The sequence below is a fragment of the Achroia grisella genome, unplaced genomic scaffold (genome assembly GCF_030625045.1).
Source record: "Achroia grisella isolate CSIRO2021 unplaced genomic scaffold, CSIRO_AGI_Agris_v1 utg517, whole genome shotgun sequence".
Lineage (NCBI taxonomy): Eukaryota > Metazoa > Arthropoda > Insecta > Lepidoptera > Pyralidae > Achroia > Achroia grisella.
In genome coordinates this window covers 344,233-365,342 of record NW_026712910.1, presented here as the reverse complement: position 1 = coordinate 365,342, position 21,110 = coordinate 344,233, and the positions used below count along the sequence as shown (strand labels likewise).

The window sequence follows — 21,110 nt, the reverse complement described above, 5'->3', positions numbered from 1 at the left end:
GTACGAATAATATTAACAAATAATCGCATTTCAGACTTTAATGGAAACAAAGAAAGGGCAATTGCATTTATAATGTATATAATATATCAACCTATCATACCTTTTTGTATCTCCAAATAGCTAAGTTTGGAAACTCTAAACAGGTTTGAACTGGTAGAAATTATATGGTAATCCATAGGTAATCCTTGAGAATGTAACGGAAAGGGTGGCACCACAGATGTTAATGTTAGTTGTCTAATGGCGAGAGGTACTCTTTTTCATCTAGTGTGTTTAAAATGTGTGTTGGGAATAAAAGTTGCTTTTTCTTTCGTGAAAATGTAAATTTTTAAAAAGTAATAAAATATACTGTATATAGAAAGTATAGTATTGGCAACAAGGGCCAACCGCCTATTTGCCGTCCCAATTACGTAAAAATAAAGCGTAATACATAAATATAATTCAATTAAACATTTTTATAATTTTGCAGGTTTACCTATTACCTGACAAATCAAAAGCCGGCAAAAGGAAGACTAAAGTGAAGAAGAACACGCTCAACCCCGTGTTCGAGGAGACGCTGAGCTTCCTCCAGCCGCTGGCCTCGCTGTCCTCGCGGACACTGTGGCTCAGCGTGTGGCACGCCGACATGTTCGGACGGAATGACTTCCTCGGCGAGGTCACTTTGCCGCTGGCCGACGTCGTGTTCGACGACCCCGCGCCCATGTGGCACAAGTTGCACGAGAGGGTAACTATACTGTTTTTTTATATATCATTATGTAGTAATGTGGATTAGTCCATGCTAGCAATGTATTGTCAGGTTGACCTCCACGCGATTCCTCCTGGAAATTATATTTGCTACGATGCGCTGATTGACCTGACCTCATATTCAACTTATCATCCTCCACTGGTGCACCGCCAACTAACCCATTAGCGCAGGCGTGTATACCATATCATTGTCATCCATAAAAAATAATGAAATGCCACGCACGCGCTAACGATATATGCTGGAGTGACACCTGTGGATAAACATAGGATGAGCATGAAGTCAAGTCTGTTAGTCGCACGTGGCTCACCGTGGTAATTCACCAGGAATAAATTACGATGGTTTCCACCTGGGACCGCGTGGAGGTCTACCTTACACTGCTTGTAATTATATCTATTTGCATCAATTCCGTCAAGTTTACCATTTCTGGCCATGTAAAAAAAAAAATCAAATTGTGGTTATTATAACAAACACTCATTACAATAACTTCAAACATTACTTAGGCTTTGATTTACTATAATATTTCAGAAAGTAATTTCAACCCAGAAGAACTGACCAGAAACTGTGTTAATTCTCTTTTTACTCTTGTTAAAATAACTTACTCGAACTTAAAGTACTTGTTTTTATAAAAAGATTATCAATTTCAATGCTTTCTACCGTAGGACTCATCACAATTTCTTTTAAAATTAATGTAGATGTTTTTTAAAGTTATATCAGATATTACTGTATGTATGTTTTTACTGTATATTAAATCTTATTACCATAATGTATGTTATAATGAAAGCAAATTATTTCATTACTCCATCATGTTGATGATAATATAGCTCCATACACTTTCACTTTTTACTGTCTTATTTCATAACTTTAACATCTTGCGGTCTTTAATATTCATGCACTCTTCCTTGTTTTTAATATTATGATCATTAAATTGAATATATTAAATACATCAACATTTCGGTGCAAGAAACTGACGCTCAAAATTACAATCTTGTTAATATAAACAAATATAATTATTTTAATTTTGTCTGAAAAATATTCATATGTGAGAACAATTAACGAACATTAAAACAGCATCAACCAAGAATTGTAAAATATATGTAAGGAAATTCTTCCTTCAGTGATAGACCGCACTGTAAGTTCGCAAGATTATTAACATTTTCAAAAAAATAGAATTATGTTTATTTATATTTTATGTGCTGATGATGTTATTGTGACTTTTATTTACACGATAACCTCACTATTTAAGATGTTATGATCCTTTTTTATAATGAAAGTATTAGCTTCGACATACATTTGTATTTAATATACCATAGCGCACTTAACACATAACGTAGTGATTACTTGCTCTGTGTCAGTATTTTTCAAACCTGATGCTGAAGGTTTAAACAGTACTGGCAATCTATATAGAATCTATCCAACCATCTGTACTGGTTATAAAAAAGAATTAATTGAAACAGTTTTCTACCAAACTTTTCTAAGTAACGCAAGCCTGGTTGTTACTATCCGACTGATCCCACAGTGTATACAGTATAGCTATAGTGCAATAATTCATTTTTTTTAAATAGACGGAGCAATTCGACGAGCAGCACGGTATCCGCGGTGATCTTATCATCGGACTAAAATTCGAGATGCACGACAGCGGCTCGACGCGCGGCAAAGGAACACTACACGTATTGGTCAAGGAGGCAAAGAACCTCGTCGCTACTAAGCCGAACGGATTGGCTGACGTATTTTGTAAAAGGTTAATATTTAATATTACTTTATATACAAGTATGTTTGTAAGTCGTTAGTTAGAGAAAGTTCGTTCCCAAATAAGTTATATACAATCAATTTATATTAACAACTGTTTTTGTAACAAATCTTGTTAATTATTTCATGCATATCAAGTTATTTAATACAGACAGTCGGTTGATTTTTTTTACACAGAAGATTCTTGAAACAAGTTCAGCGGTGTGGCGTTTGGTAGTGTTGTGAACAATATACAATGTATTAATTTTTTACAACATAATTTAATATTTATTTATTTTAATGTTTCAGCTATCTACTCCCGGAGCGTGGCCGGCTCGCTAAGCAGAAGACGAATGTGACGAGACGCACTCTGAATCCTCGATGGGAGCATACGTTCACATATAGGGGACTGAAGTTGCAGGAGCTCAGCACTCGCGCCTTAGAGCTCAGCCTGTGGGATCGGGATAGACTTGCTTCTAATGAGTTCATGGGCGCAGTCCGACTCTCGCTTGGAACTGGTACTATATTTTTCTAATGTATATATATACTATAAAACGAATTCTTGTATTCTTCTCAAATTCTATGAAAATGATGATGATATTTTGGTGTATCAAAATTAAGTTGAACTATTTTTAAATCCTTTCATATAAAGAAACCTTTATTAAAAACTTTCTTCTGTGCATGTTAAGTAATATATAATAGAATCACAGTAATAATTGTAAATGTGTTGCTTGTTACAGGATCTTACATGGGGGCCAACGTCAACTGGATGGACAGCGTTGGCAAAGAAGTGACACTATGGCAGACTATGATGCAACGTCCTAATTTCTGGGTTGAAGGTTCCCTACCCTTAAGGCCTCAACTCCACAACTAAATGCCCACTATCACTTTTGTGACCAACTTCTTTAGTGTACTAATTATTTGTTTGCACAATTTAAATGTATAAGGAATAATATTTGAATTGTGTGAACCCAAGTATGTACCTTTGTGCATCGAAATTATAGTTAAGTGCAACTGCATGTTTCCGTTTTATATTCCAAGTTTGTTGTAACGGTAAAAGTCCGCCTACAATAATGGAGTTAATTTATCTAAGATTTCGGATCATTATATCAAATTAAAACATTATATTTTACTTTTTGTATCATTACGGTATATCTAACATCACATTTAAATATTGCCAATAAAACATTTATCATTATTGATATGTTATGGAACTAAAGTTATAATACTCTCTCGTTTAATAATATTTTTATTAATATTATCTCTTTTTATAAAGTAAGTGCCAATGATTATATGTATACCCTTTACTCATTTTGTGTTAAGTTTATAAATATTTTAATAAATGCAAAATATTAGAATAATAACAGATATTTTCTATAAAATTTTATATCTATTACCTAGATATTTGATGCATAATATAACATTCCAAAATGTGATGAAAACAATTATATATATAAATCTACAAACCTAAGTTTATGACAATATGTAACTATATGACTGTGGTTAGTAAAGTTTCCGACCTACCAATGATGCAAAATTTCGCTGTTTAAAAGATGGTGCAGAGTTCCTTTACGCAGAGTCCAACTGATCATTGATTTGCGTAGGCCCATTGCAATTCATAAAGAAAAAAATAATAACTGAAAATGGCTGAAATTTTTGGTGAGTAACTATCAAAAGATGCACTACTACGTTTACTAGTTTTTAACAATGAGTGGCGCCATCTTTGGGTTGAGGTCAGAAACTTTTCTAACCACCTTATTAATTTAACGTATAACTGCCGTTACGTTATAAGTTTAGACTTACTTAAGTTAATGCATTTAAAATAGTATGTATGATGTACAAATTAAGTTGACATGAGTTTATAAGAATTTGCTCATGCGTAATGTGATTTAATAATTGTGTAGGTACTTGTTTAGTAAAATTCAGATGTAAGACGCATTTTATAAAACGTCTAAGGGTATCTGTGAATATGGATCATAAGCTTTATACATTTAACGACATGAATACGTCCATAGTTTGTAGTATATTATTATAATTTTATATAAAATACCTACTTATTGTGAATTAAATAAAAAATATTTAAAAATATTCGTTCTTTAATTTCTATGCCTTAAATATAAATAACTATTTGATTATCGATATTTCATTCAGTGAATTTAGACTATAATACGATAATATTATTTGTGGTTAAATAATTAAGAAGCTCACCTTAAGCGCAAAATAGAAACAGTCGTAAATGCACAATAATATTCCGCTCAAACTTTTTGAATTGCATGTACGTAGAACATTAGAAGTTGTTTTTCCACCATTGGAGCGGCAAATGTTGATTTTTATTTTGTCTGTGGAACCAGTACAGATGCGAAACAAAGAAAAAAATCAGTTTTAAATTACTACGATTATAGAGCTAATGAAGGCTGTTCAATTATAAATTAATATGACGTATGACTGACCTAACAATTCCTCTATAAGTTACCTTTTTTTCCTTTCGGCCGGTCAACATTGCAATAGAAGAAGATAATGTAAAAATATTAGTTTTATATCTGTGGTTATACTATGTACCAGGTTCACATAAATTCAGAGAAGTTCCAAGTGATTGAAGTTCAGAAAAACATTTTTTTTACTAATGATTATTTATAAATATTAGGTAATGATTGTGAGTAATTATTAAAAGTAACATAAACTACTTGAAGTTACATTACAATTTTGTCAAGCATATACGGATAGAGAAATATATGTACGGAAATGCGTAAAATGCAGTTTATTAACTAACATTAAACAAATGTATCAGACATAGTCTTGTATATTATTATCACAGATAACATAATATTACATACCCTAACGTACATATTGTATATATTTATAGGTTTATCCTAGTCACTATTGTAGTTAACATGTAGACATCAAAGTCACCCATATGGCTCTATTCCCTCGTAACTAGTTTTATTACTTATTGTTTTATTCCTCACTAAGTTCCTCATTTCTTGAGGTTTCTTTGTAACTTATCCTAGTATCTATCACTAATTTACTTCAGATAAAATTCAATTATTTTTTATTATCACAAACATAATACGAGTAAAATATTAATATATCTGTTGTTTAGAAGTCAAATTCGAGGTCCGGGATTAAAAGGAATAGGTATATCTATATTAATTTCTCGTATTTCTCTCCATCTTGTTTTTTATAAAGGCTATGTTTTTAGAAAGGGTCAACGGAAAGGGAAAGGCGAACATAAACGAACGAACAATATCGAATATAGATGCGTTCACCGATAAAGTAAACTTACGTAAATACCAAATAACTAGTGTTAATATCAAATTAACACGAGCTTGTCGAATTTAGAATCTCCTCCTTTAAAAGTCTAAAAGTGTAAATGAATAATTTTGCAATATCTATTTGCATAACATATGGCCTAATTACAATTTTTGGCCTACATACCTACATGGCCATTATAGGCGATAATTTTATTGAGCTACTAGTGGCCCAGAGACCTACTCCGCTCAGATACTCGTAACTTTTTCACAATCAATTATTAAGACGATTATCCCCAGTCAAAGGATCCTTTTATTTATTGAAAATATCCTTTATTGTATCAAACATGATAGACAAAATGTCAAATACAATATAAATCTAGACATCACAATATAGATACAACCACATATTTACAGATACAGCAAGCCTGCAACACATTCACTATCTATTGTACATTAAATTTGAATTTATGATAGTCTATCATAAATTCATTGACTGTATAGAAACATTTACCCAAAAGCCATGTCAATACAGTAGTTTTAAAAAGTCGCAATGTCATAATTTATTTAAAGGCTTCTGGAAGACTATTATAAATTTGTATAAATAAAAAAGCAATTTTTTTATACATTGGATCTTGGATCTTGAAAATCTATCTACCACCAGCCTGTGAATTGCATCATGCCCACATTTCCTATATAGATATATTTGATACGATTGGGATGAAGCTACCGCGTCGTCTCTGGGAATAAATTCATTATAGCTACTCGACTAGATATCGGCGTATTAATAACCAGGAAGTCCGTTAGAAAAATAAATTGACGCAAAGACTTTGTCTCTAAACAAATTTTCTACTTTATGAGTTTCGTATATGTATATTGCCATAATACATTACATACGCTCTGTTATAAATCTACCTTTTGAATAGTAAAATAGTTGTCGATGCCGTGGTGAAAAAATTTCCTTTACCTATAACTATGTAATATTATGTTATCTGTGCTATAACATAATTCGCTCAGGGGATTGCTAGCAATGAAGATTAGTAACCTCACTGCTAACAATGTACCTCCACGCGGAACCTTCGCTCCATTTGGAAAACATCATGATTAATTCCTGGTGAAATTGTCATGATGGGCGAACAGACCTAACTTTCTGCTAATCATATTATCCTACACGGCTACCCTACCAGCGTATACCGGTAACGCAGGAGTGTGCTGTAGGTATTCCATTAACATCTATTACAAAAAAAGGTTCTCTCTATTTAAATATTAATGGGTATAGACTATAGATTGGTTTTTATGAGCCAATAAAAGTTACCTGAACATCAGTACAAACTCAGTGAGTAGTTAGTATGAAATGTAACATACCTATATACTTATCACATAGCTCTTCACAGCTGTATTTATGCTACTATTTTTAAATTTGAATAATCTAGGTTCTAAAAACCTACAACTCATACAATGTAAGAAACTGAATACCTGAATATTATTATTTTATTTTCAAATACAGTAATCAATAGTGAAACTAAAACATAGAAATTCAGAATAATGCAATATATTACGTAGATAGCTCTACCTAACATATAGGCATTTCAACTGTTCCATAATAAATCTCAATACTGCAATATGACATCTACATTTTACCCCATGGCGTGTCCAATTTATCTATCGTATTATTATAAAATATGGTAATTGTAGGTATGTCTTATTTGTGATGGCTTCATTATTTTTTCACCATGGGGATCGACATGGTGTGGCTACCCCGCCCACATTTCGCTGCTATAATAGACACATCAAAATTGTCGATTTACACCATAATGATATGACGATATTATTCGACTTAAGTATCTATGTAGGGATGTAGTTCGTCATATCGATAAAAATAAAATTCAAGCAATATATTTCTATGAAAATTATCTTATATTAAATCTATGTCGAAAATTGAATTTCAACGAACGTTTGATTAAGTAGGTATAAGTTTAATTAAACTTTGTGTAAAATGCTTGTGTGTCGGTAAGAATAGAATATCTTCGCCTGTTACAAACAAACAAAATACAAATTACATTTGTATCTTTTGCGAGATGGTGGAATGGAATACTTACTAATAGTCAATATATATGTATAATTGTAGTCAAGAATAGATGCAAGTACGGATATTATTTTAGATACCAACCTTGTTTGTTACTTGTTTACATAAAGGTATAATCATTATTTTAGTATAAAACAAAGTCGCTGTCGTTGTCTGTTCCTATGTAAGCTTAAATCTTTAAAACTACGCAATGTGTTTTTTATAGATTGAGTGACTCTATAGGAACGTTTATATGTACAATACATGTGGCGAGTAGCTAGTACCTAATAAGAAAAGCAGAACATATTGTCCTGTGATTCTAAACTGTAACGAATCTTTTATATAATATAATCGTTTAAATTAACCTCAACCTCATCGATTGCACTTTCTAGTTCTCGTAAACATTTTTTAAACCGACAACAAAGGGGGTTATTCCTACTACTACTACTGTATTATTCTTCAATTGAAACAGTTTTCTTTGATCCGTTATTACATACATATAATTTAATTAGAATTTAAGACGGTTTCTTTTACAAAATCATAATTTTGAATAGATCTATTCTATGGTCTTTGACATCTTTAATTCAATTGACAATTTTGTAAGTGTTGATTTTTTTTATTTTTGAGAATACGATACAAATTATACTTAAATTACCTACAAAAACGTTTTACCGAATTTCTTGTACGATAATAGCATGAATTTAAAATATGAATGAATTTTTCCTTTGCCGCCTATGAATTCTACGCGCTCTAAATATTTGATTTCAGACACTTTTCATTTCAACAAAGGGTAGCGGGGTGGCTATATAAACGTTACAAATCCTACTGTTACATTATTTTTCGTAAAAAATTCCATCAATCACAATGATCCGAGACTTTCTTAATAGATTCGAAGATCCTAAAATGCCACTTCTGGCGCCTAACTACTGGTTATTAAGAAAAAGTGGTTTAATTTTATCAGAGAGACCTCTTTATAAATATTTATATCTGGCGTCACATTTATTTGGTTTATATTTTATTATCAGCGAATATGTAGATCTGATCTCAAGTTTGTCAGAAATTGATCTTGTGATTTCAAATCTGATGATTACTATGATGAGTCAAATGTGCTTCTTAAAGGCACACTCCTGCGTATACTGGCAAAAAGAGTGGAAAGAAATTATTCGTTATGTAACAGAAGCTGATAAATTTGAAAGAGATAATAGCGATGATACAAAAAGTAAAATAATTGATAAGTATACAACTTACAGTCGCAAAATAACTTATGGCTATTGGTGTATCGTGTTTTCTACTGTCGTTTCCGTTTGTGCTGCTCCATTAGTACATCTTATACCTACTCCATCAAAAAAACGGATTCCTCGTAATGAAACGGAGTTGTTTACACCTATATTTGGCTCGTGGATGCCGTTTGACCAATACCGACCCCCGGGAAGTTGGATAACAGCAATATGGCACATTTCGATATGTGCTTACGGAGGCACCGGTATGGCAGCTTACGACAGCACTACCATTGTTATAATGGGTTTTTTTGAATGCAAACTGGAATTGTTAAGACAAAGATGTAAAGAAATGTTAGGCAGTAACGACAAAGGAGTTTCGGATGAAGATGCTGACATTGTGATCCGTCAACTTCATGATATCCACATGAAAGTATTAAAGTAAGTGTAAATTAATATACAAAATATCATCTATTAACACCTTCCTCTATACACATATAGTTTACATTATATTTTACTTATAATCGAGTATTTATTTATATAATTATAATTATTATTTCAGATTAATTTAATAAATACACTAACACGTGATCAGATAAAGACTAAGTATAAAGAAAACTATGTTGATGCATTGATCATACAGTCTCTTCTTCTGTATATATTGTCATGCTAGATGTTTTTGGGTTAGAACTGAATAGCTTCTGTCCTTCACTTATAATTAAAACTAAACTCTTACTTCACTTATAATTCGCTTCACGCATTTTCGCATGTTCCGGTGACTCTTGAGTCCTTTATTAGGCCACATGGTCTATCTGATTATTCTAAATTAGCCTGGGTCTCCCCCGGTACCTGTATTAATCCACTTTCGCATGCATACTTCTATATTTTTATTTACTATGCAATGAATATTATGCGCAAAATTTATATTGACAGAGCAAGAATCAATGCGTTATTAGTTCATATCATCTTCAGCATCTCGTAAAAGATACATACAGCCGTCGGCAATAGAAACAGAACTCGTAAATTTCCTTGACTGATATTTCTGTTATGGGGAGTACCAAGTGCCCGTGTAGTTTTAATAAATTATTTAAACATACATTTGTAAACATAAAACGAAATAATGTACGTTATACCAGAAATATATATTAAAAAAGCATTATTATTCTGTAAGCCAGTATAGGATAGGGTATCAGAGTGTCTAATCTACTTTATAATATCCAAAACAACAGGAAAATCTTTTCCATAGAAATTTACTTTAGTACCTAGTTATTTACTATATTTTACCGGCGCTAGATATGATTGAAAATTCCCGTCGGAATTTCAGAAAATATTGGAAGAAAGAATTTTACTTTAGTTTTTTACTATTTCACATTTTGGACTTTACTTAGTAAATACCTAATTGATCAGAACCTGAAGATCGTTGATTCCTAGTTACACTAATTTTGTAATTTTATTGAGAGTAGTCTAACTTTGTCTTATTGGACATTCCGGTTGCTAAATACCTTCTCATGACAACTTCTAGAAGTAAAATAAAGAATAAATATTTCTATTTATATTGATTGAACTAAAATCTAAAATAAATTGTCGTGAACAACCTAATGGAAGAAACTGGAATATGTAAATGCAAACATAGTATCATATCAAAAACAAACTAATCAAACCTTGCATTGTATAGGTAGACACATTCATATATACGTACATAATAAAAAAAGTTCTTAGGAAAGGCTCAATCCAGATAGAGAATAATGAATACAATTATTTATAATTTGGGATCATCGAACCTAAAAATATCAGTGAACTGCTTTGTAGTTTAACTGCGATATCAACAAGCCCATATACATAAATCACACTACAACCATGCATTGTAATGTGGAGATTGTGATACTTCTCATGAGTACCAATTCCTTATGACTACCATTAAGTTAAGATGTTAAGCCTTCATAATCACAAATTTTACACAGTGGCTAAAGCTAAAGTAGGCTCTATGCAACATTATAATTCCGGGTCTATTTTTCAGTCAAGACTTTTACGTTTGATAGTTTAAAGCTTAGATACGGGCTGTAGTCACGTGCCTAGGTTGCATAGGCTTTAGTCCACCTCTGATTTTGCAAGCTGCATATTTGCAAGCTTGTTCTAATTTCATGACTCATGAGACTCCAACAATCTTGGCTTCTTAGGAACAATCTGGAACTCGAGCAAATCGCTTGGTATGAGAAATGTGTGAGACAATCATGTCCATACACTTGTACAAATTCTTCCTTTAGTAAGGCAATAAGGGCACTATATAAGTGAGAGTATGTTACATTAATCGACTTCTGTTATTACGGCGAAGGTGGAGTCACCCACATTAACCTTATTACATTGTAAGCTATACATCGTGGACGAATTTAAAAATTAATTTAATTTTTAACAGCTATATGGAAAATTGTTAGTGACACCTCTAGACACGAACGGCACTACGGAGCATCAGGTTGCGGTAGCCCTTATATTTTGCCATTCCTGAAAAATAAAATATTATGAATGTATAATGTAAAACTATGTAAATACACTGCCATAACTTACTTTTTAAGCCACTCTAATTTAATGGATCCTGCCTGACTGTATATTCAGGGTTCTTAGAATCAGTAGTTTTATATCTGGTAGTAGATTACTATATAACATACTAGCTGTCTCCGCGGTTCCAACCGTGTTAAATTTCAATAAAAAATATAGACAGTCTAATATGTTAAACTGGTGCATAAGCTATATTACTGTAAAGTTTCATCAAAATACGTTCAGTATTTTTTGCGTGAGTAACAAACATCCACACTTACTAACTTTAGCACTTACAATATTAACAATAAGATAGCATAAGAATACATCATTTTTGTAATAAAAAAATACATATTATATCTTTAGAGATTTATTATAGTTTTACATAATACTCAAAAGTGGTACAAGAGCCGCGAAGAAACAGTACCTACATACAAAGACAGTAGATAATTAAAGCAACATTGCACAATATACAAATTTTTTTGGAGTATATGTAAATGTTTCCCATTTTTTTTAGAAAGGTGTATTTAGTGGTAAATCTAGACACGCGGTAGCGTGTCAAGCCGAGTTTCAAGTAAACTGGCAAGCAGCACCGTGTGTATATTTACACGAACCATTTGGAGCCACTTTTGATTTATTTATTATGAAATGTCACACAGCCAAATAGAACGCTACAATACTTTATCTATACGCAACTTATATCTTGGTACTCAGGGTTTACCCTGAGTACCAAGATACTGCTAATATTTCTAACACAATCTACCACTGGATCCCTGAAAAAACATATATTCTTTATTGCACTATGAAATACAGTAGTAAACTTAATTATAGACAAAATGAGCAACGGTGGACTTATCTCTAAAATAGATCTACTAGTCAAACTAACAAAAAGTGATACAGCTAGTAGTAATTATACAATTAATAATTAACTTATAATTATCACAATCTAATTAATAACAATTCCTTTATATGTATAATAATGTTTTGGAATATATAATAATGTGACTTTAGAATTACCTACAGGAATGACAGGAATTATACATGAGAAAGCTAATTTTATACGAGGACAATTATATTCGCTGAGCGTCTTATATATTTGATAAAAACTATTTTATTATTTTTAATACTTATAAATATAAATAATAATTACATATTAATCACATTATACTAGTAACATGTTCCTATCAAACATTGTTATATTTTATAAATATATAGTAATTTTATTTTTTTCATTTATATGCATATTGAGGACATTATAAAACTTATAATTATGTTTTTGATTATTTGGTTCTGTGATATTAATATAAATAAAATATATAATGTTTATATAGCTTGACATAGATAATAAACAAAAAACAAACAGAACAAAACGCATATAAAAAGTTTTATCGATATTTTCTATCCTCAACTATCCGCGCGAGTCACTATACACCATGATCCGTAACGGTCTAACACCAAAACTAAAATAATAATTACACATCCAACGACTCAAAATTTGTTTTAATAATCTATATTCGAGTATGCTTTGTTTCAGGTATATGAGATTGTTCAACTCGGTGTTTTCACCATTAATGTTTTTGTACATGTTCAATAGTACACTGATGATTTGTACTTGTGCGTATCAGCTGACAGTAAGTCAATAAAATACCTAATCATAATGCAGATAGAGATATATTTAAGTGTGTGAGAAATGATTACATGCAAAAGAAGAAGAGCGTAGTGACCTAACTATCCAGATTCAGACCGAAAAGATCTTAATTGATCTCAAATGTCAATTTATAGTTACAACTGATTCTTCGATGATGACATGATGACACGATGATTTGTACAGTAGAATCAGTAGATGTAGGTATATAGTGTAGTAATAAACACGCAACTCTAACTTCAGCTGAATTTAAGGCTCTTTTAAATATTTAGATCAAAATTCGATACAATGGTTCATTAATTTTCAAAAGATATGTACATAACCATATTTAATATGCTCATAGATAGAAAGTTACATACACCATGATGTGATTACCAATCACACAGATAGGTAGACATGAATATGATATGAGTATTCAGTTAGTTTGTTCAATTCTACGATCTTATTTAAATCGCGCTAATTTACTTACAGGTTATAACAAACGCAGCACAACGGCTATTGTTGGGGGAGTACTTAGGTTTCGGTATAGCACAACTTTTTTTTATCTGCTGGCACAGTAATAAAGTACTCATTAAAGTAAGTTATGATATATTTTGTACTTACAAAATCGTTTGCCCTATCTATATAACAACGCACAGCCAAAACGAAATCCAAATTTCTAGGCTATGAAGCCTATATTGGATACGAGTATATTAAGATTTTTTCCGTTATTGTGCAGAAATTTTGAGAAAATTTCAGTTTCTATGTTTTTTATGTAATTGAAATGACAAACAAGTTGACAGTCCATCGGATGGTAAGTGGTAACCGTCGCCAATTTAAATAAACAGTACCAGGGACATCACATATCGTTAACATATTGATGCCTATAATACCAACCACGCGTTGCCATCCCTGAGCACTATGATCATATGTTTGGTAATTTCACTGCCTTATGTCTCCTTTCAACCGATACAAATCAAGCGAGCTGCTTGGCGGCTGAAATAGGCGAGACTCACGCAGTTTAATAATAATAATAATAATAATCTCAGGACAATTCACACAGCGCCATCTAGACCCAAGTTAAGCTAGCTAAAGCTTGTGTTATGGGTACTAGATAACTGATACAAGTACATAGATATTTTTTTTCGTAAATACATACATATTATACATAGAAAACACCCAGACCGATACAAACAATCATACTCATGAATACAAATGTTTGTGCCGTGCGAGTAGAAACTTAGACCGCTAGTATTGACTTTTAACAAATTCGACATCAGTAGAAACTTAGTAGTATTGTTATTTAAAACCGACGGCCTTTCAGCTAACGTACATATGTATTAAATATTTGAAAGTATTTATTATAATATTTATTTTTTTATAAGCTGTCATTTTTTTAAATAAATTATTTTGCATATGAACAATAATTAAATACCTTAGTTCTTATAGTTTGTCATTTCAATATTCAACATGAATTTTGTAGATGGACAGTCTCTCATACGGGACTTTTGAGAGTAGCTGGTATACAAGCACCCCTCTACAGAGACAATATATTTTGTTTCTGTGCGGGCAGCTACGAATCAAACATGTGTTCACAGCTGGACCATTCACTAACCTCACATTATCCACTTTTATTACGGTGAGTTACCACTATCTACTTATTTTATTTTTCAACTAACCATACACAGTATTTCAAGATTCTCAATTTGACTGTATTTTCATTTCTGTGTTTACGAATTTCACTGCCTTACCTGACCATGCCGCCGACAGTCAGTCTTTATAATGTTTTGTTTTTATTATATATTAGGCTATCAATTGAGCATGGTAATTCCTTAGATATTTACCTAAATGGCAAAATACAATCTACTAACTAGTACTAGATACATGCCTAAGTAGGTACTTGTTTAAAAAACTTAAATTTTCATTTCTTTTACAGATTTTGAAAGGAGCATACAGTTATTACATGTTGCTAAGAAAATAATTTTCCATCAGTTCCCTCGAGTGACACAGCACGGAACCTGTACTCATAACAATAGTCAACCTAAGAAACACCTACAAAGAAAATACCTAATATAATAAAATATCTTATACAATCTCATTTCTTTCTTCTTTTGTTATACTAAGTTAGTCGTAAAGGGTATCCCCACTAAAAGCCAAAAAACCTATAATCATTAAAAAAAAGAGAAAATACATTTTGTAAGTTTCATGCAAAATTTATCACGTGATAAACTTAGCGGATTTTGTAGGACTGGTGAGGAGAATTAATACACAGGTTAGGAAACAGTACCGATTTCTCAGAATATAAATTAGAAAAATCCATCAGTACTGCATACCCAAAACTTCTAGCACAGTGTATGTATGAATTGTCTAGGTAGAGTTAGTATTATAGTACCTACGAGTGGATATAGTCACTAGCCTAAACTGGAACATGAGTCCGAAATTGGGTCGCACGTAATTGCGATACATTTCTACGTGTTTATTTACGGAATCGGAAGTAAGTCCACGATTTATGTAGATAATAAACTATTTTCTATTCTGTCATTTTTTTATTTATAAAATTCTGATATATCCTTATTACCTACTGATCATTCAGTGCTTATTATCCTAGTAGCAAGAGTAGCAAATTGTACTAGTTCCCCATAGAAAACAAAAGGGTGCGCGCAGTAAAGAGCTTGATAAGATATTTTAGTCTTTGGATCCTGCGCACTAGAATAATACAACAAAAAAATATATCAATTTTAATTTATCAAAGTCTAAACGGAATGTACAACTCTTGTCCTTTGCGAAAGTTATTTTTTTAACCCTTATTTAATAACTGATAAAATAAAACAATTATTTATTTAAGTTTTATTATATATACCTATAATTTATTTAGATAGAATGGTATTATGTCCTCTAGAAATGCCTCACTAGGTATTTATTTATTAGTAGTTTCTGAAAAATAACGTGATAATAGACGATTAATATAAGACTCAAGAGAGAATCCAATACGGGAAACCCAACGGACACTTAGTTATAATTTATTTTTAATATCTATAGATCTAGTGTACCTAATACGAACTTTATTTTATTAGACAAAAAATATTATTTGGTTGAATATTTTAATTATTTCGTGTGCCGTGCACAGAAAATAATAGATCACTGTAAGAAATATGCATGGCATTGGCAAATACGCGTAAATACAGAAACATGTAGCTTTCATTTAGTGATCTTTTTAATTTTTTTCATATAGGTAGTATCACAAATGAATGCTGCTTGTTTTTGAATTTTGTACTATTTCGTTGTGTTTTGCTGCAATCAGTTACAGAAAACAATGATTACTAGAAATAATGTTTTTTTAAATAAACAACTTATTACAAAGGTGAATACTTTATGGTCTATTAGTTCATTCTTTTTCTCATACAGTGTTAGTCTTATTGTGCATATTGCTAGGTTTTTCCATACCTATATTGTAATAATTAAAAAATAATATTCAAATCTTTAAAACTGTTCTTAAATCTACTTCTGATAATGGACCGGTAGGTGGCAACACGGGTCTTGACGCTTTTTTAATTTGTTTTGATACCGGTCATTGTCTGTGGTTTGAGGGTTGCGTTCTTCGTTGTGGTGGATTTCGAGGAGTGATCCGGATTTGGCCGATTCGTTTGATTACGGGTACGTTGTGTCGGGGTTTTTTTCTATATGGCGAGTTCTTTTGTCCTAGGGATTCCTTAGGGTCTGCAATGATGGGTGTTGTGTCCCGCGCTCTCTACAGAAATTATTAAGATACTTAAGAACATTTTTTGCACTAACTATTAAGAAACTCAAGAACCTTTTTAGCACTACAAAAAATTTATACATATACAATAAACTGAGAATATGAAAAACATCCACAACAGGCACTATGGCTGTACAGACGCAGTTCCCTTTGCCTTTCCATTAAAGGATAAACAAAACCAAAAAATATCTGTGGGTTGTTGTTTGCTTGTTGTCGATTTTAGTTTAAAATTATTTTAAGATTTTTAATTTATTCTCCGGCATTTAAAAAAATATAAGATTATAAAATTGATACTATTATAAGTATTATTGAATTCAATATTAATTTATATAATGGCAAATACGAACACATATTCAGCGGTTGTTCTATTATGTTTCGGCTTATTGAAAACAGGTAAGAAATAGGGTGTGTTTGGTGCATTTAATTTCAAACTGTAACACTGTTTTATTTTCGTTATATTTTTCTTTAGTTAATTGTATAAGCTGCTATCAGTGTTCCGGAACTGACTCTACCAACCCCTTTGAGTGCAATGAATTCCTCGATAATGATATAGATATGATGGCTATAAGTTGTAATAATATTCATGATGCTAATTATTGTATAAAACATGTAGGACGTAATGAAGGTGAGATAATTTTTGGAATTGCTTGAAATGCGAGCATACTAACTTTGGGTTATAGCATTTCACTACTAAACATGTGGTGCATGTGATCTAATATTTTACATTAATTCTTTACAATTCTAAGGTCCGTTACAAATTCTGTCAGGATAATGAAATTTTTAAGTTGTATTTCCCTACCAGTTTCACATTCAGTCTTTCAAACCTATTGTAGTGTATATTCTTAGTTTATTTTTCATTATATTACTTATTTCATAAATATCTTACTAATTGTCGTTTTATTTCAATAATGAATAATATGAAAAAAATATATGCATCAATATTTTCATGTTAATTATTTATATTCTATTATTCTTTGTTTATGACTTATCTCTAAGTTCTTTCTTGTTGTTCGGTTTATCTTGTAACACTTCACCGCATTGGGTTTTATTGTACTGCCATACTCTAGAATATTAAAGATTTGATTGAATACAATTTTATAATTTTTATTTATGTATTGCAGTATCACACAAATATATTTTAAATGTCAATAGTTTTCTGGTTCTGGGTACTCTTTTTGAATTGCCTCTTCTAATTATCAATAATTAAATGTTACAGCTGTGTACTTATATTGTACTGCTTAAAAAAACAATAAGTCTAGTTTAAAAATGTTATGATATACAAACTAGTTACCAATGTAGAAATATAATGGTTTTTTAGTATTCTTCTGATTGATATCCTCAGATAATATGTTTTGGGATATGGGACCTAACAAATAGTGCATTATAATTATAATGGTCAATATTAAATATTGACCATTACATTTTTTTGAACTTCTAGTATTACAATTTTTTTCAAAACAATGATGAACTCATCTTATAAAAAATAGTAATATATTCATATAGTAATAGTAGCTACTCGCCCTGGCTTCACCTGAGTGTACATATATTATACATATAAACGTTACTCTTGAATCACTCTGTTAAAAAAACACTTCATAATCTGTTGCATAGTTTTAAAGATTTGAGCATACATAGGGATGGACAGACAGCAACAGTGACTTTGTTTTATACTATGTAATGATTATAAAGATTTATTCTGTGCCCATTAACTAACAAAATATTATCTATAATAATAATGTAGGTATAGCAATAGAATGCTACCAATGCAACACATCAACAACAATGGAATGTGGTGATGGACTAATGAACTTGGATGGTGGGGTGTTGAAGCCAATTTCATGCGAACATGTGTACAATGCTCAGTATTGCATAAAATTAACAGGTCTTTACTAATATAATATGGGTTTCATATTGAATCTTAGAAAATTTTAATGCCAGGAATATTACAGTACATATTTTTAAAAAGAATTATACCTCTGTATTCTATCTATTTACACACCACCTTATGTCACCTTATATTCTACTACTATTATGGTTTAATCCCATGAGTGATTCAAACATTTGTATTTGTGATTATGATTGTTTGTATTGTGTGGGTCTTTTATATCATGGCATATTTTGTATGTATTTACAAAAAAATGCATATATTTCTATAAGTTGTTTAGTACCCATAGTACTGTACTACTTTGCTTTGTTTGGGACTAGATGGCATTGTGTAAATTGTTCTGGGTTATTATTAGTATTAAAAACAAATGTAAATAATTTTGAAAATTTTGTCCTGTAATATTTCTGGTGAATGTTGTTATGGTCACTACTACTAATACTGCACTTGGTTTCAAGTTTTACAGCACAAGTAATGTAATTAAGCACTAATAAATCACTTGGATGGATGGTTAGCCAATTTGGTATGTATGCATTAATTATTGTATAATCTTAAATAAAAATGTAAATCAATTTTTAATTTGTACCTTGCTTTGACTTTGTTTGTGCCAAATGAAGAATTGTTTGAATTGTCATTTTAGTATATATAGTTACTCACAAGTTTGTGTATACCGAATGAGTGGTAGAATCAAAATATGACTATTCAAAAGTGCTTGTAATGAGTTTATTTGAATAAAGATTATTTCTATTTCTATTTCTGTATCCACAAAGCTACACCCAATATTTCGCACCTTTTAAAATATATTTTAAAATGAAGAATAGAAGGAATGTCTGTTCTCATGATAAAATTTATCTTTACCTCGAGTTTCTTTAGATCCATTGGACTGTTAAATTATGAAAACAGACAGAAACACGTTTATAGAATAAGTATTAATTTTATATATTCTACCAAGGCAAGTATATTTTTATTTACAGCCTTTATACTAATAGTAAATTTAATGTTTTTGTTTATTGCTATATTACTGACTAGGTTCATCAGCTTGTCCTGACGAACGAGGCAGTAATATAGCAATATGGAGGCCTGTCTTAGAACACAGTGATAAACCACAAGTATATATATATATATATTTTGAATTCTGCTAATTAGCAATCTATTTTTATACAATAGTGCAATTTTATTCATAAGGCTGGTCCAACGAGTTTGCTCTCAAGCGCTGTCTGCAAATCTATCTGCAAGGCCCTGGATGTCACATCTTTTAAGACAAAAGAATCTTAGACTCCCTAATCTCTGCAGTTGTGCGGCCAGTTCATTTCTGTGTTCATTTAATCTAGAAGTATATTAATAATAATTATTCATGTAATTTTAGGTGGTATCAGCACCAAAAGATTCTGTTCATCACTCGACCTTGGTAACTATTGTAATTACGTCAGAGAACCTGGTGACAAGCTGGAATATAGAACTTGCATCTACACATGCAACAGTGATGGATGCAATATGGCATCTGCTATGGGAGTATCAACAATATTATTGATGCTTTGTTTGTACTTGACCAAGTATGTTACTCTCTGAAGACTAAATGTTTGAAAGATATAAGATTAATGTAAATTCCACGTGTAATATTTATATTATACAGTTTTTATACAATGTACTGCATAGGTAATTAGAGTTATAAAGGGGATATTAAATATGACTAAAACTTAATATGTAATAATACATGATAATATGTACAACTGAATAGTTTTCCAAAGTTACATTTTGGAAATCTTTTTTAAACCGTCCATAAATCTATCATGTTGTGTGTTCAAAAGTTGTACATTAATATGCCAATGTAAATTAAGTTTCAATAAGAATGTGTTTATACATGTGATTATGTATGTGTTGATTGAACTGTGTGCTGTGTAATTGTGAACTAAGATAATATTTAATATTAAAGTATATTAATAGATTACATTGTTTTTTTATCAGTAATAATACAATGTGATTTAATAGTACTGGTATGACATGATTCGCTGTGAATAAATATTCAGAACTGAATATTATAAGATAACAAATAGGTAATAACGTAGCATATTTATAGCATACTAGGTGTTAGCGCTATTTTTCTTCTTGGTTTCAGATTATTTTTTTATATAAACAATGCTCCTTGTGATATTATTTATTTTCATGTCAAATTTCATTATAATATGTCGAGTCCTTTTCTCATGAAAAGACTACAAACACAAAGACTGGTTTTAATAATATTAGTGTGGGGCTGTAGAGTAATCATTAATAGTATACACGTAACTTCTTTTGGAATGAGGTTATTATAAAACAGACAA

The 21,110-nt window shown here is 31.1% G+C and overlaps 3 protein-coding genes across 4 annotated transcripts in view; all 3 read left to right on the top strand.

The window, feature by feature from the left end:
- Nucleotides 1-3,608, top strand: part of LOC131847279 (uncharacterized) — a 75,812-nt gene extending 72,204 nt beyond the window's left edge. For both annotated transcript variants that reach the window (XM_059196811.1, XM_059196812.1), the window contains exons 7-10: nt 467-721; nt 2,305-2,480; nt 2,777-2,985; nt 3,208-3,608. In XM_059196811.1, the coding sequence (XP_059052794.1) occupies nt 467-721; nt 2,305-2,480; nt 2,777-2,985; nt 3,208-3,341 (774 nt within the window). In that variant the 3' untranslated portion in view covers nt 3,342-3,608. The remainder of the gene's footprint in view (nt 1-466; nt 722-2,304; nt 2,481-2,776; nt 2,986-3,207) is intronic.
- Nucleotides 3,609-8,644: 5,036 nt separating this feature from the next.
- On the top strand, nt 8,645-15,179 carry LOC131847256 (odorant receptor 49b-like). The gene is made up of 5 exons (XM_059196779.1): nt 8,645-9,438; nt 13,064-13,160; nt 13,646-13,750; nt 14,637-14,792; nt 15,090-15,179. The coding sequence occupies exons 1-5, from the start codon at nt 8,645-8,647 to the stop codon at nt 15,132-15,134; spliced, it is 1,197 nt and encodes a 398-aa protein (XP_059052762.1). The 3' UTR covers nt 15,135-15,179.
- A 2,024-nt stretch (nt 15,180-17,203) lies between these two features.
- Nucleotides 17,204-20,734, top strand: LOC131847257 (U-scoloptoxin(05)-Sm1a). Its single transcript, XM_059196780.1, has 3 exons — nt 17,204-17,303; nt 17,380-17,535; nt 20,159-20,734. The coding sequence occupies exons 1-3, from the start codon at nt 17,243-17,245 to the stop codon at nt 20,359-20,361; spliced, it is 420 nt and encodes a 139-aa protein (XP_059052763.1). The 5' UTR covers nt 17,204-17,242; the 3' UTR covers nt 20,362-20,734.
- The last annotated feature ends 376 nt before the right edge of the window (nt 20,735-21,110 follow it).